Source organism: Cyclopterus lumpus, chromosome 1 (assembly GCF_009769545.1).
Source record: "Cyclopterus lumpus isolate fCycLum1 chromosome 1, fCycLum1.pri, whole genome shotgun sequence".
Classification (NCBI taxonomy): Eukaryota; Metazoa; Chordata; class Actinopteri; order Perciformes; family Cyclopteridae; genus Cyclopterus; species Cyclopterus lumpus.
The window spans coordinates 1,325,001-1,340,583 of record NC_046966.1 but is presented as its reverse complement, the minus strand read 5'-3'; the positions used below and the strand labels follow the sequence as shown (position 1 = coordinate 1,340,583).

At 40.5% G+C, this 15,583-nt stretch overlaps 2 protein-coding genes across 2 annotated transcripts in view; one reads left to right on the top strand and one right to left on the bottom strand.

Annotated features, from left to right (window-relative positions):
• Nucleotides 1–4,885: 4,885 nt before the first annotated feature.
• Nucleotides 4,886–10,652, top strand: spcs3 (signal peptidase complex subunit 3). Its single transcript, XM_034542295.1, is given in 6 exon segments — nt 4,886–5,134; nt 5,402–5,475; nt 7,779–7,855; nt 8,158–8,202; nt 8,204–8,274; nt 10,446–10,652. Coding segments are annotated over 6 exon segments (543 nt in total). The 5' UTR covers nt 4,886–4,991; the 3' UTR covers nt 10,579–10,652.
• Nucleotides 10,653–13,730: 3,078 nt separating this feature from the next.
• The window catches only part of kdm2aa (lysine (K)-specific demethylase 2Aa), a 21,871-nt gene continuing 20,018 nt past the window's right edge, over nt 13,731–15,583 (bottom strand). The window contains 4 exon segments of the mRNA XM_034552845.1: nt 13,731–14,164; nt 14,487–14,508; nt 14,510–14,677; nt 14,679–14,707. Of these exon segments, the coding sequence (XP_034408736.1) occupies nt 13,983–14,164; nt 14,487–14,508; nt 14,510–14,677; nt 14,679–14,707 (401 nt within the window). The 3' untranslated portion in view covers nt 13,731–13,982.

Below are 15,583 nucleotides of genomic sequence, written 5' to 3'. Positions count from 1 at the left end.
CTAACTGTAATACATCATCACATCTGACATCTGACCAGATCTCAAACACATATCACATGTGTCACCTACATTGAGTTTGGTAACAGTGGTCAATATTGTGTGTGATATATATACATGATATGTGTGTGTGTGTGTGTGTGTATATATATATATATATATTTATGGGGACACATAGATTGGTGGATGATAGATACAAGGATGGATATAGAAAGTTGGATGGATAGGTTGATAGATGGATGGACATTGGATAATTCAATTCAATTCAGTTTATTTTGTATAGCCCAATATCACAAATTCATCAGCAGGGGCGATCAGCAGGGCCAACGCAAGACCGGCTCACCAGGCATCAGACAACGACCCTATGAGACGTGAAGTCACAACGACTCCGGGGAGGAAGCAGAGTTATTAAGGTGCAATGGAGTGATGTCAATTCATCCATAAGGAGAGAGAGAAGAGGAGATAGGTGCTCAGTGTATCCTAAAACATCCCCCAGCAGCCTATAAGCCTATAGCAGCATATCAAGGGGCTGGACCAGGGCAAACCTGATTCAGCCCTAACTATAAGCACTATTAAAGAGGAAAGTCTTAAGTCTATTCTTAAATGAGGTGACTGTGTCTGCCTCCCGGACTGAAAGTGGAAGCTGGTTCCATAAAAGAGGAGCTTGATAACTGAAGGCTCTGGCTCCCATCCTACTTTTTAAGACTCTAGGAACCACAAGTAGCCCCGCATTTAGTGAGCGCAGCTCTCTAGTGGGGCAATATGGTACTACAAGCTCCTTAAGATATGATGGTGCATCACCAATCAAGGCTTTGTAGGTGAGAAGAATCATTTTAAATGTGATTCTTGTATTTACAGGGAGCCAGTGCAGCGCAGCTAATACAGGAGTAATGTGATCTCTTTTCTTAGTTTTTGTGAGTACACAAGCTGCAGCATTCTGGATCAACTGGAGGGGCTTAAGAGACTTATTAGAGCAGCCTGATAATAAGGAGTTGCAGTAATCTAGTCTGGAAGCAACAAACGCGTGAACCAGCTTTTCTGCATCTTTTTGAGACCAGATGTGCCTGATTTTTGAAATGTTAAGTAGATGAAAAAATGCAATCCTTGAGATTTGCTTAACGTGGGAGTTAAAGCACAAGTCCTGATCAAAGATAACGCCGAGATTCTTTACAGTGGTGTTGGATGCCAGGGCAATGCCATCTACAGAAACCACATCACCAGATAATTGATCTCTGAGGTGTTCAGGGCCGAGTAAAATAACTTCTGTTTTGTCTGAGTTTAACATCAGGAAGTTGCAGGTCATCCATGTTTTTATGTCTTTAAGACATTCTTGAAGTTTAAGGAGCTGGTTGGTCTCCTCTGGTTTGATCGATAGAGATAAGTATCATCTGCATAGCAATGAAAGTTTATGGAGTGTTTCCTGATAATGTTGCCCAAAGGAAGCATATATAAGGTAAATAATAGGGTGTCATGATCAATGGTGTCGAACGCAGCACTAAGGTCTAATAATACCAGTACGGAGATGAGTCCTTTATCTGATGTAATTAGGAGGTCATTTGTAATGTTCACCAGTGCTGTCTCTGTGCTGTGGTGTTTTCTAAATCCTGACTGAAACTCCTCAAATAAACTATTCTGATGTAGGAAGTCACACAACTGATTTGCGACTACTTTCTCAAGGATCTTAGAGAGGAAGGGAAGGTTAGAGATCGGTCTGTAGTTAGCCAACACCTCTGGATTAAGAGTGGGCTTCTTCAGGAGAGGTTTAATTACAGCTACTTTGAAGGAATGTGGTACATGGCCTGTTAGCAAAGACACATTAACAATATCCAACAGAGAGGTGCCAATTAAAGGCAACACGTCTTTAAGCAGCCTTGTTGGGATGGGGTCTAAGAGACAGGTAGACGGTTCAGAAGTAGAAACCGTTATTATCAGGCTGCTCTAATAAATCTCTTAAGTCCCTCCAGTTGATCCAGAATGCTGCAGCTTGTGTACTCACAAAAACTAAGAAAAGAGATCACATGACTCCTGTATTAGCTGCTCTGCACTGGCTCCCTGTAAAATCAAGAATCACATTTAAAATTCTTCTCTTCACCTACAAAGCCTTGATTGGTGATGCACCATCATATCTTAAGGAGCTTGTAGTACCATATTGCCCCACTAGAGAGCTGCGCTCACTAAATGCGGGGCTACTTGTGGTTCCTAGAGTTCAAAAAATTAGGATGGGAGCCAGAGCCTTCAGTTATCATATCTTAAGGAGCTTGCAATACCATATTGGCCCCTATATATGCCGCTATAGGCCTAGACTGCTGTGGGACATCTTAGGATACACTGAGCTCCTAGTTGCATTATTAGTATTGCCAATACCATTACTGCTTTTATTATTATTCTACTATATCCACTGTTGCTGTTATTTTTAGTTGTACTACTCTCATTATATTCATATTTATGTAATGTGTATTTAATGTGTTGTAACTCTATTCAATTCAATTCAATTCAGTTTATTTTGTATAGCCCAATATCACAAATTACAAATTTGCCTCAGAGGGCTTTACAATCTGTACACATACGACATCCCTGTCTCAGGACCTCACATCGAATCAGGAAAAACTCCCCAAAAATAACCTATTATGTTGTTCATTATGTGCATGTGACATCTATTGTACTTCTGTCCATTCGGGGAGAGGGAACCTCCTCTGTTGCTCTCCCTGAGGTTTCTTCCATCTTTTTTCCTGAACCTATGTGAGGTTCCGGGACAGAGGATGTCATATGTGTACAGATTGTAAAGCTTGCATAGGTAGGTAGATAGGTAGGTAGGTAGGTAGTTCTTGTGGGCGTGTGTGTGTGGTATGGGCATGGCTCCAACCTGGTCTCCTACCAGCTTGCTCCTGATTACAACTCACCTCAACCCAGCTGACATAACAAGGACATATTATTCATACAATTCAGTATATTAATATATATATCATAATAATATTCAGTATGATATGATATATAAATACCATAACATATCAATATCATAAATATACTATATACATTTCATAAATATATTATAATAAAATATAAATATAAATATCATAGTAGTTATCCATGCGTGTCCTGGCCTGATTTGTCAGACAAGTGTTTCATGTCCATTACTCCCGTATGTGTCCATGCTGGAACTGTCCTAGTTGATTTATAAAGCAAGCATGGAAAGCAAAATACAGCATTAGCACGACAAACCTTCCTGGTGTACCGGACTCTACAGAAGCTTCCAAAAGGGTTATGTTATCCAAAAATATATTTCATGTTGTATTCATAAAGTTTTATTTTTATTAGTATTATATACTTAGAGTCTTATAAGCAGTGGTGGCTGGTGGAATTTGTTTTTGGTAGGGCCATCCAATCAATTTCAGCAAACATCCCTAGATTCAATGCAAAAACAGTATCAAGCACGCATTTCTACTTTGTAGTTAAATACTTAACATTTATTCAAACACCGACATAATACGGACATCTTATTCATACAATTCAGTACAGTATATTAATATATGATATATATTATAATAATAGTCAGTATAATATAATATATAAATACTATCTAATGTAAATATACAATATAAACATCATAAATATATTATAATAAAATATAAATATTGTATAATATAAATCACACACATATACCTTGTTAGGGTTAAATTGTGCCTGTTTTGATCCACCTCCTCATTGTGTTTCTTCACCTCAATCCTGTGTCCGTCGTCCAGCTGGTAGTGACGTTCACTTTGCCCAATATGGCTGCTTGAGGAGTTATCCATGTGTGTCCTGGTGTTCTAACGTTTTCTTAATTCTTCCAACAAGTTCTTCATGTCCGTTACTCCCGTAACTGTCCATGCTGGATCTGTCCCCGTTGATTTTTTTAAGAGAAGTGCTCGCGCTCGCTGTTGTCATGTCGTTAAAAAAAACTTTTAAAGCACCTGACGAGAGCGCGCAACTTTTGGGCCAGAGGACTTTGGCGGATTGGCTAAATTGTATATCACTCATTTATATCTTTAATCAGTAATTGGCTAAACTGTTTCTTGTATCCGACTCTTCTGGGCCAAAACGATTCGGCCCCAGGGCAGCCAAGACATGCAGACAGGCGGAGAGGAGGTGCAGGAAAAGCAGATATGTTGCGGCGATATCCTATTTTACAAATATTACTGGGTATATTCCATATCTCCATAACACAAATATTGACAATTTGTATAATTTATTAATATTATTAATATTATTATTCTAACTTTTTAAAACTTTTTTTGGGGGCTCAAGGTGGCCCTCTAATGTATTCTTATTATATATATATGGTCTCTGTAATCCACACAGTTAAGATTATTATGTTATATGTATGTATCATATATACATCCACGATTGCATTCATGAACATATGTTGTTCTTAAATTCGTTACTAATAAAGTTTAAAAATTGAAAAAAGTAGAACGCTTCTTCCGCTTACTCATCGCTCGCATTTTTCATCAAGTTTGCCGTTGCGTCAAGAACACAAAATCGGAAGTCTGCAAAGAGTAAAATATCTTAACATTTCCACTAAAATGAGTTGTATACACTCTTCATTACAGCAGACTATTTCGAGTTGCTTTTCGAAAATAGTTGTTTGAGAATGATATTGTATGTTTCTTATCAGCTTGCTGCAAACATTAGCTAGTCACATAGCGTTAGGTGAGGACCGATTCTCTCTTGTCTTAGCTTACGTGACAACTCAAATCTAATTTCGAAAGGGTATGTCCATGTACACACTCATCCCATTATCTTAAATGACCTCCGAAGACTAAAACCCGTCATTCAAAATACACTTGGAAATTGTTTTATTTTGAAAACGCATGATCGGGAAGTACATGTTCATTCTGTGTAACGTGACACTTCCTCTTTGTACACTAGCTAGCAACCACGCACATCCTGTGCGAAACATCTCTTTTTGAATTACTGTTATTCTGATTATTCCTAGTCGTAGCTGCTAATTAAAGATGAATACAGTTCTGTCGAGAGCTAACTCTTTGTTCGCCTTCTCCCTGAGCGTCATGGCGGCCTTAACATTTGGATGTTTCGTCACGACAGCTTTCAAAGACAGAAGAGTTCCTGTGGACGTCCACGTCTCTAAAGTCATGCTGTAAGATTGGTTGTGGACTGTCATGTGTAACAGCGGTTAGCATGAACGTTACGTGTTCTATAGCTATGTATTATGTATTACTATCGTCCGCACCGTTGTAATGTACGACAATGAGCAGCACGAAGACAACCGGCGCTTTTAGACGTTTAAGAGGCCAGCAGCACGACCCCTGGTGGTCGCTGGTCAACGTTACAGTTTGATATATAGGATATAGATACAGTGGATATGTATCCTCCTTCATCTCCATTCTCTCTCCCTGTTTAACAGGAAGAACGTGGATGACTTCACAGGACCCAGAGAGCGCAGTGATCTGGGTTTCATCACCTTTGACCTCTCAGCTGATATCCTTTTAGAATACTGCTACTCAAAGTTACATGTACTGCACAGTACATATTTCACTGGTAAATGGGCTCTCAATTATTTAGCGCCTTTCTAGTCTCATGACCACTCAAAGTGCTTTAGATTGCATGTAAACATTCATCTATTCACACCAGGGGCGTTTGTTATATTTGTGAATGTGTGCGCGCGTAATGCGCCGCACATTTTTCTTGGGACAGTTCATAGATTGGTTCAATCAGTGTGATTTTTGCTCTGTAGTTTTGCTTCCATTCAGTATATGATAACACAAGAGACAGAATTTCAGGGTCATAGTGATATTTTATGCTCATTTGGACACTATCACTGAGATAAAGATGAACTAGTTCACTGTCAAATATACCATTCAATGGAAAAAATATAATAATAATCTATATTAATGCAAAGAATAGAGAGATGTTGATTGTATTTCAAATTCGCTCATTCACACTCGCTCAATGGAGACAGTTTCTAACTTTCCTTTCATTTGCCTCAAGTAAACCTGAATGTAAGCAGGTAACACTCGTTAACAACTACAGACAGACACATTCTGTAACTACCTGGACTTACAGGTAAACCTGAATGTAACCAGGTAACACTCGTTAACAACTACAGACAGACACATTCTGTAACTACCTGGACTTACAGGTTCACTCAGTGCATCATTTACTTTGAGTTAAACTCCTGTCTCTGTCGTTGAGAGACGTTACTTGGCAGAGTGAGGGCGTCAGCGCAGCAGCCTCCCCAAGGTCCTAGTGCCCGGGGATTATATCATTAAGTATGATGATGGGCTATTGGATTGTAATTTGAAGGGGGAGAAAACATACAAACCAGAACGCACGCACATGTGTAGCATGTTAGAGATATAAATAACTTGTCCATGTGAGAAACAATAGTTTAATATAATCACAAAAAATATTTGGGGAGGCTAAAGCCCCCCTTAAATAGGCCTAATTCGCTTCAATATCAATCAAGGGATCAAACAGCCAATTTCCTCCGGGTTAGTGGAAGACCTGCTCTACCTTTGTAACCTTTCTTATTTGCCAGGTTGATATCTTGACATTAAAACACATGGTGTTTAATGGGCGGGGATTGAACTGCCAACCCTTGATTGAAAGACGGGCCTGCTAAACTACTGACTCACAGTCGTAGTGTTAAAGAGCTTTGAGTGGTTGGAAGACTAGAAAAGCCGCTACACAAGTACAGGTCCATATGGTGGTAGGATTCAACACCAGGGCATAGTTGTGAACGTTTTCAGGCATTAACAGTTTCTGGTTACCATTGTGTGTTTTGAGAAGGAACAACTTTTCTTTCAGCTATTTTGGAATAGAATCTTTGAATCGTCGAAATATGGGTAGAAGGTATTCTGTTAATTTACCACAGTGTTCCCTTGGGTGTAGAGAATCCTTTGAAATAGGAGCACTGTCAAATTGAACAAATATGGAGGGTGTACTAGAGAGAGTGCTGGTTGCGCTTGTGTATTCATTCATTGTTTTTTAATACCTCAAATTACATATGAAGGACACATTTTGTATCTGTGCTTAACATGCTTCAGCAGTGAGCTTAGCTCAGTTCTTGAGTAGGTATTGGTTGAGGATTTTGGCCCTGCTTACCAACAAGGTGATAGATTAAAGTACTTTAAAACACGTCGTGCCCGATGGCTGCAATTTGCGTCAAATTGTCATAACTTGGTTAGATCTGACATGGTATATGTATTTTTAAAGTTAGTGCGACTTTATCACTCCTGTAAGGAAATCATAGAAAGAAGAAGCTGCAGGACTTTTCTTCTGTATCAAGGTAATCTGATCAGAGAGCATTCTGCACACTTTCCATTGACCTTTGGACATGAACATATATAGGCTAAATATCAGGGCTCAAGTTTGTAGCCCACACGCACTCACTGAATCCATGGCATAGTAAACGCCTTGTTTATATCCAGCAGGCATCAAGGGAAACTGTAGTTCCAAGCTTAAAGCATAATTTAATAAACAACAGTTTATCAGAGTCCGGCCCAATAGAGTTGAGATGAAGTACATTTTACTTTTGCTGATCCAAAGATTAAAAGGCCATTTAATAACCTCAATCAGTGTCCCTCACATATTTTGTATTTTATGATTTTATTTTACTGTATTTTATTTATCTATTTTGTTTCTGTTGTGCATCATATTATGATTATTCTACTACAGAAGTCCTTAGAAATAGACCCATCTCTGTGTTCCATAATAGGTTAAGTTTCTATTCTGTTGACATGGTCCAGTGTAAATGTCTCTTGTTCCTTATCTTGTCCAACATTTGCAGCCAATTTTTGACTGGAATGTTAAACAGCTGTTTCTCTATCTGTCTGCTGAGTACACCACAAAGAGCAATGTGAGTCATAGTCAACACACAACACACACACACTATGCATATATATATATATATATATGGTTTATGATCGATACAAAATGAATTGTGAATTCACAATATTCAGTTTAAAATGCCTCCATTGTACTGCAGATACAAAGTGTGTGTGTGTGTGTGTGTGTGTGTGTGTGTGTGTGTGTGTGTGTGTGTGTGTGTGTGTGTGTGTGTGTGTGTGTGTGGTGTGTGTGTGTGTGTGTGTGTGTGTGTGTGTGTGTGTGTGTGTGTGTGTGTGTGTGTGTGTGTGTGTTGTGTTGTGTGTGTGTCAGTGTCTAAACCAGGTGGTGCTGTGGGACAAGATTGTTCTTCGAGGCGGAAAACACCAAGCTGAACCTCAGAGACATGAAATCCAAATACTTCTTCTTCGATGATGGAAACGGACTTCGGTTAGACACACACACACACACACACACACACTCTGTCTACAGTATCAAGGGTTTTCATCTAAGTTGGATGTCAGGAAACAGAACAGCTCTTCTCTAACTGGCTTTTTTAAAATCCAAACTTAACCTGACCCCCTAACATACGGAAAATGAAACCAAGGCATCCTCACAAAGGGGGCTTGTGTTTCTGAATAATACTGGAGTTATAAATGTGCAAAACACAATATTATTGTATGTTTCAAAGCAGTGGACATTACATCCAGGAAATACACGACACCTTAGTTCTTCAGTTACTGATGGATTTATTCGTCTCACGTGCACCTCAGTCAATACAACTGTCATCAAACCACCGTCGAACTGTATAAGTACATTTCAACATACACAAAATAAGTTTGCCGTTCACATTACACAATAACTGTTTGCACATAAATATACGCAACTAAACATTAACATAAAGAACATACCTCGCTGGCTGCACACAACCAAGAGGGAAATGGTTCCACTTAGAAAACAATAATCTTTGAAAAACCAACACTTGGTTGTTACTTTAACTTCTTCAACTTAAATCTTTTAGCGGAGTACAAAACTTCTACGACCTGCACATGTCTTCAGGAGCTGGTCGCAACTAAATGCGTCCCAGCAGAACATGGGACGTAAACTTGTTCCTATCAAGTGTAAATACAAACAGAATCTATATTCAAGAAACAAGTTGTACACGTAATAATATGTAAATAAGCCTATTAAATAATGACATAAATCATATTTATGGCAGTTAAAGTCAGCAGAGTGGTGATCTTATGAAGGCTTCCTTTCCCTTTGTGGAGAGCTTACAACATCCACAGTAAACAGAGTGGTATCTAATACAGACAACAAAACATATGTAACTCTCTGAACAGATTGATATATATAAATCAGATACTTCCTCTTTCCTTTCTCTCTGTTTTTCAGGACACAGATGCTCAGAAGTGTGACTACATTTATAACTGCTCTGTTAATCACGATTTCAGTTTTAATCCATTGTTTGAATGGATGGATCCACACTATCAACAGCAAACGCTACAGATTGTTGTTGGCATTGGTCCTCACAGAACACCTTTCATACCACATCAGGTTTTAGTCCAACTTTGGTCACAACAACAGAATACATTGAGCCAAAACCCACCTTATTTACTGGGATTGCAGTGATAACGGTGTTAATATTATGAGCTGCAATCGCATCATTAACTTCAGCAGATTCTTTAGTAAAGCTATGTGGCCTCTTCCAGATAAAATAGACACATTGTGCCTTAATTAAAGGGAAATATTTGATTTGATCGGATAAGACAAATTGGTGTTCATAGGCTGACTAGATCTGACTGATGATACAACCAAGAGGCTGTTCCGTTTAGACTATAATCAGTTTTGAATGTTCTGGAACTAAAAAAACTGCTAAATTTACTGGACTAATTTAGCAATTTAATATTACATATAGTTGGTAAATGGACGTGTATAAGTATAGATCTTTCTAGTCTTCTGACCACTCAAAGTGCTTTAACACTACATGACATCATTCACCCATTCATACACCGATGGAGGAGCTAAGGTTCACCTGCACATCAGGAGTAACTAACAACATTCATACGCCGTAGAACAGCTACGGGAGACATTCGGGGTTACGTTTTTTTGCCCCAAGGACACGTCGACATGGACTAGTGGAGCCGGGATCGAACCGCCGATCGTCTGATTAAAGAACGACGCTGCTCACCACTGAGCCACAGTCGGAGATGGGGACCGACAGGAGACTAATTAAAAAGAGAATGGTCATCATCAAAGCTGCCGAGGCTGACTTGTCCATACATTTAGTGCCAATATGGGACAGTCTTAAAAATAATGGATCCTACATTTCCCATATTGCGAACCAATAGAATATTTCATGTCTGATGAATGCCCACATCTCTCAAACCCCACACCTTCAGTTTGTCCACACAGACCCTTTGCCCAAGCTGAGCAATCAGTATGGCATCATCAGAGATGTTTTTCTATCGGACAAAAACACAGAGGTCATTATAGCACTATATTATAGCAATGTAAATGTTTACACATGCTTCTGATGAGTATCATTATAAAAAGAGGTTTAAGTTTAATCATCTGTTATGTTAACGTGACTGACTGACTGTCTTCTGTGTCGTCTCCAGGGCCAACAAGAACATCACTCTGACGCTGTCATGGAACGTTGTTCCCAACGCGGGAGTCCTGCCTCTGGTGGCTGGAAGTGGACAAGTCAGCCTCCCTTTCCCAGAGGCATACGAGACCACCAAGAGCTATTAGTCAGACTCAGACACACACTGTAAGCTGGTGTTTCTTTGTTAATGTAAATGGTTTGTAATAAAAGATGATTGGAAGATCTGTGTTTGAAAGCATTTTTTTAAATAGCAAGAGAAAGTACACTGTTGATAAAGGATCAGTCCACCCAATCCCAAACAAATACCACTTCAAGGTTCAAGATTCAAGGTTGTTATTTTGCCATTTGTGCATAGACCAACAGTCCAGACACATTGGAATTATTGTGCAGGGCTCTCCGAGTTCAACAGCTTAGGAAATAAAAACACACTATAATAAGAAAGAAAAATATAAATATACACCCACACTCTGTACTCATTACCACCTTATACACAAGGTGGTAATATGTACCCTTTTAGATACAGTTTTAAAAACAAGTTCTCAACAAGGAGAGGGCAAATGTTAAATAACAGTAATGCATAGCCTAGTCCTGATTGCTGTTCCTGGATTGGGAAAAGAGGGAAAATGGGAGAGTTATATGGGAATATTGCACATTTTGATGAGGTGGAAGAAAGTTATATGGAGATATTGCACCTTTGTCAGAACGTATATGACACATGATCCTATTTCACAGATAATAATAATATATTGCACATGATAAATGAAGTGAGGTAATGTTGGGTTATTGTTATGCATATTTCAATAGTTTTGTTTTGCCATCAGTCTGACTGGCAGGGATGAAGCTGTTGAAACAACGTGTTCTGTGGGTGATGATGCTGTCCGCTCTGCTGTGTCTCAGGTTATATGAGCATTGTTTGTGTCGAAGCAGAGAGTGAGCTGGGTGGAGTGAGTCTCTGACGATTCCTCTGCTCATAGCGCTGCACATATATGGAGTCCATGGAAGGAAGTGTTGTCCCTGTGATCCTCTTTGCAGAGCCTTCCTCTCTGCCTGTGTGGTGTTCCCATACCAGACAGTGATGCCTGCGGTGAGGATGCTCTCTACCAGTCCTCTGTAGGCCTGGGTGAGAGGGCGACGGCTCAGACCGGCTTTCCTGAGCAGCCTGATGAAAAAAAGCCTTTGCTGGGCCTTTTTTCACAGTGGCTGTGGTGTTAAGAGTCCAGCTCAGGTCAGATGTGACCTGCCAGTCCCAGGAATCTGCAGCTGTCGGCCCTCTCCACCTCAGTCCCTTTGATGATAAGAGGCTGGAGGATTCTTCCTGAAGTCCATTATAATTTCTTTTGGTCTTGTCCGTGTTGAGGATGAGGTCGTTTCTCCTCACCATAGACAAGAATGTTGTTTATGATGGTCCTGTACCCTGACTCGTCCCCTCCCTTGATGAGCCCCATGATGGTGGTGTCATCCGCGTATTTAATGAGGATGGTGTTGTCTTCGGTGGAGACACAGTCGTGGGTGTACAGGGTGAAGAGTTTGGGGCTGAGGCAGCAGCCCTGTGGGGATCCTGTGCTGACTGTGAGCTCAGCAGACACCTGTCCTCCCCATTCTCACCACCTGTGGTCTTTCTATCAGGAAGTCCAGGATCCAGTTGCAGGTGGGAGTTGGGACGCCGAGGTCTGTCAGCTTCTCGATCAGTTTGCCCGGGCGGATTGTGTTGAATGCAGAACTGTAGTCCAGGAAAAGCATCCTGGCATACGTTCTGCTGCTCTCCAGGTGTTGCAGAGTGTGGTGTAGAGCTATTGCTACCGCGTCGTCCACTGATCGGTTGGAGCGCTAAACTGGAGGGGGTCGACAGTGTCTGGGACCGTGTTGTTGATATGTGTGAGAACTAGTTTCTCTAGGCACTTCATGGCGACTGGTGTGAAGTCATTCAGAGTGGGTGTGTCTGGTCTTTTGGGGACTGGTATGATGATGGAGGATTTGAAGATACGGGGACTGCAGCCTGTGATAGTGACAGGTTGAAGATGTCAGCATACACACCAGCTAGTTGTTGTATGTGCAGACATTAATGGTGTTACATTTCAGAACATGAATCGACGTAAACGTGCAGTGTCATTAACAGCTCCTGTATACTGAACAAGACAAAGACGCCTTCATACAGCTGCAGTTAGAAAAGGTGGCATATCTAAAATGTGTGCTCATATTGTTGACTTGGAAATTACCAGTTCAGTTCAGAATTTGGTCTTTTCACTGGTTCTGGGATCCACTGTGAATGGATTCAGGATCGTGGTCCATAACTACTAATTATTCATAATTTCTGTCATTCATTGAATGTGTTGTAACTCTGTAACTCTGTTCATTCTGTACACATGACATCTATTCTTCTGTCCATCCGGGGAGAGGGATTCCTCCTCTGTTGCTCTCCTGAAGGTTTCTTCCCTTTTTACCCCGTGAAAGTTTTCTTTTCTATTTCTTGGGAGTTTCTCCTGATCCGATGTGAGGTCAAAGGTCAGGGTACAGATTGTAAAGCCCTGTGAGGATAATTTGTGATTTTGGGCTATACAAATAAACTGAATTGAATTCATGGTGTAAATGAGAAATATTTGTTTGGTGTGAAATAAAAGTGTGTCTTATATTTTCTTTTAGGTGAGAACACGTACTGCTCATAAAAATGTTGAGTGACAGACAGTCTGTCAGCTGTGTTTGGGAAGCAGCACCCTCTGCTTCCCCAAACTAAAGTGAAAAAGACCCAATTCTGCTTAAACACAAAGCGTAAACACAACTGAAGCTACGCAGAATTGGGTCTTCGAATGTTTGCTTTAGGTTCTGAACAAATAGAAAATTAAAACATTCACATTTAAGTTTTCAGTTTTTTTTTTTTTTATATCAATGAAACATAAAATAAACACATATACACATGAAATTCACTATACACATACAGAATACCACTCAGTTACAGTCAGAAAGCTATTTCTGTATTTTTACTAATAATTGAGACCTCTTACAAGCAGTGCTCCAGCCTGCGGCAGTCTGCTACATCGTAAAGGTGGTTTCATATTCAGCCAGACTTCTGGTTTACATGTGCGTATTGTAGCAATGATAAGATATGAAGAAGATATTAACCTTCGAGGTCACAGAAATCTTTGGAGGCAAGACGCTTTAAAGAAGTATTCTGAAGTTTTGTAAAAAATGATTGTAGCCTTGCCAGATGAAAAGATAAATATCAATTTCAAAATAGCACCAAGATTAGAGTCAAGGAGAAACTGCTGACCAGGCTCCATCAACAGTGATAAAAAACAACAACAACTGGAAGAGGTCTTTATTTATATCAGAAGACATTGTGATTTTAGGAGCTTTGGAGTCACAACTGTCCGTTTAGTCAGGTTCAATGTTAACAGCCAACTTCAGGTTTTGAAGAAAAACCTACACAAAAAGGTCAAGCATACACTTACAAAAACAATTCTTCATGAAAGTTACCCCTTTCACACCTCACTGTTCCATTTATATATACATTTAAAATAAAAAAGGTACAGACTGCGGAAACAAAGTGTTTTTGTTAATCCAGGCGCTGGATGAGCTTCTCCTCCATCATACAGTAGAGGGCAACGTGGGACAGGTCGGAGATGAAGGCGTCACAGGCTCGTCTGCTGATGCTCTTACAGCCTCTGAGGTCCAGCATTGTCAGAGAGGAAAGGCGCTTTAGGTAGGACAGACAGCCGTCGGTCAGCTCACTGCAGCCTGGATACAGACAGACATCAGCTTTGAAGTTTATTAACAAATAGCATTTTAACCTAAATGGCTTCTGTAATCTGTCCAACAATTTAACTTTCAAATACATTTCATAGTTTTGAACCAAGACCTGCAGTATTTGGATCAAGTAGCTCTTTAAATTATGGTGCCAGATATCATCTGCAGCTTTGTAGATATAAGGATTGGATCTAACAAGTTATCAGCAGATATTAAAAGGGAATTAGGAGGGCATCATAAAAGAAGAATGATAAGAAGTTAGATGAAAGGTCATGTAATTAAACAGTGAGTGTGACTGTGCTCAAACACCCACCTGCCAGTGTGAGTTCAGTGAGGACTGTTGCGGGTGTGAGTCCCGGCCGCAGCCAGCAGGGCGACAGACGAGTCCGTTATGTCCTTGCAGTGAGCCAGGTCCAGTCTCTCCAGCTGGGGCATGTGGCGCTGAAGCAGCCTCAGAGTGGACTCACTGATGTCCAGACCCGACAGACGCAGCGTCACCATGCTTCCTCAGTCTGCTGCGAGACAACTCGGAACCTGCAGGAACAGACATCACTGAGCTGGATGGATCCACACTGGAGATACAGGCTCGCCGTGCCCATGCAGTCACCCTGCAAGTTCATTTCTCTGTAAAATTGTAACTACTCCCGAGCATATTGTTAAATAACTGTCTTTGTATTTGATTATTGTTCATTCGTGTACAAATATTGTACATGCATTTATATAAATAAAAGCAAATTTCTCTAATATTATAAAATAAATTATATTTATTAAAACCCACATTACTGTATCAAAGATCAAACGCACGTTATTACATTAACTTTGTTCAAAGCTTTTTGTCACAGTTGAGAAGGTCATAACTCTGGTCCAACAAATAGTGAGCTGCTAAGAACATGTGTGACAGATGATCTGGTTCTCCACTGTTCTGGGCCAGTGGTATCCACTGTTCTGGGCCAGTGGTATCCACTGGTCTGGGGCAGTGGTTCTCCACTGGTCTGGCATCCCTCTCCCCGGATGGACAGAAGAATAGATGTCATGTGTACAGATGAACAGCATTTACAAAGTTACATAAACACATTACATGAATATGACAATGTATGAATGGAACTCCAATCCATGAACAGAAGGAGGTAGAGAGGAGGGGGGGCGGGGCATCAGCAGGCCAATGCGGGAGGCCGGCTCACCAGGCATCAGACACCTCCAGGTCCAATGGACCCTATGAGACGTGAAGTCACAACGACTCCGGGGAGGAAGCAGAGTTAATAAGGTGCAATGGAGAGATGTAAATCATCCATAAGGAGAGAGAGAAGAGGAGATAGGTGCTCAGTGTATCCTAAAAACATCCCCCAGCAGCCTATAAGTCTATAGCAGCATATCAAGGGGCTGGACCAGGGCAAACCTGATTCAGCCCTA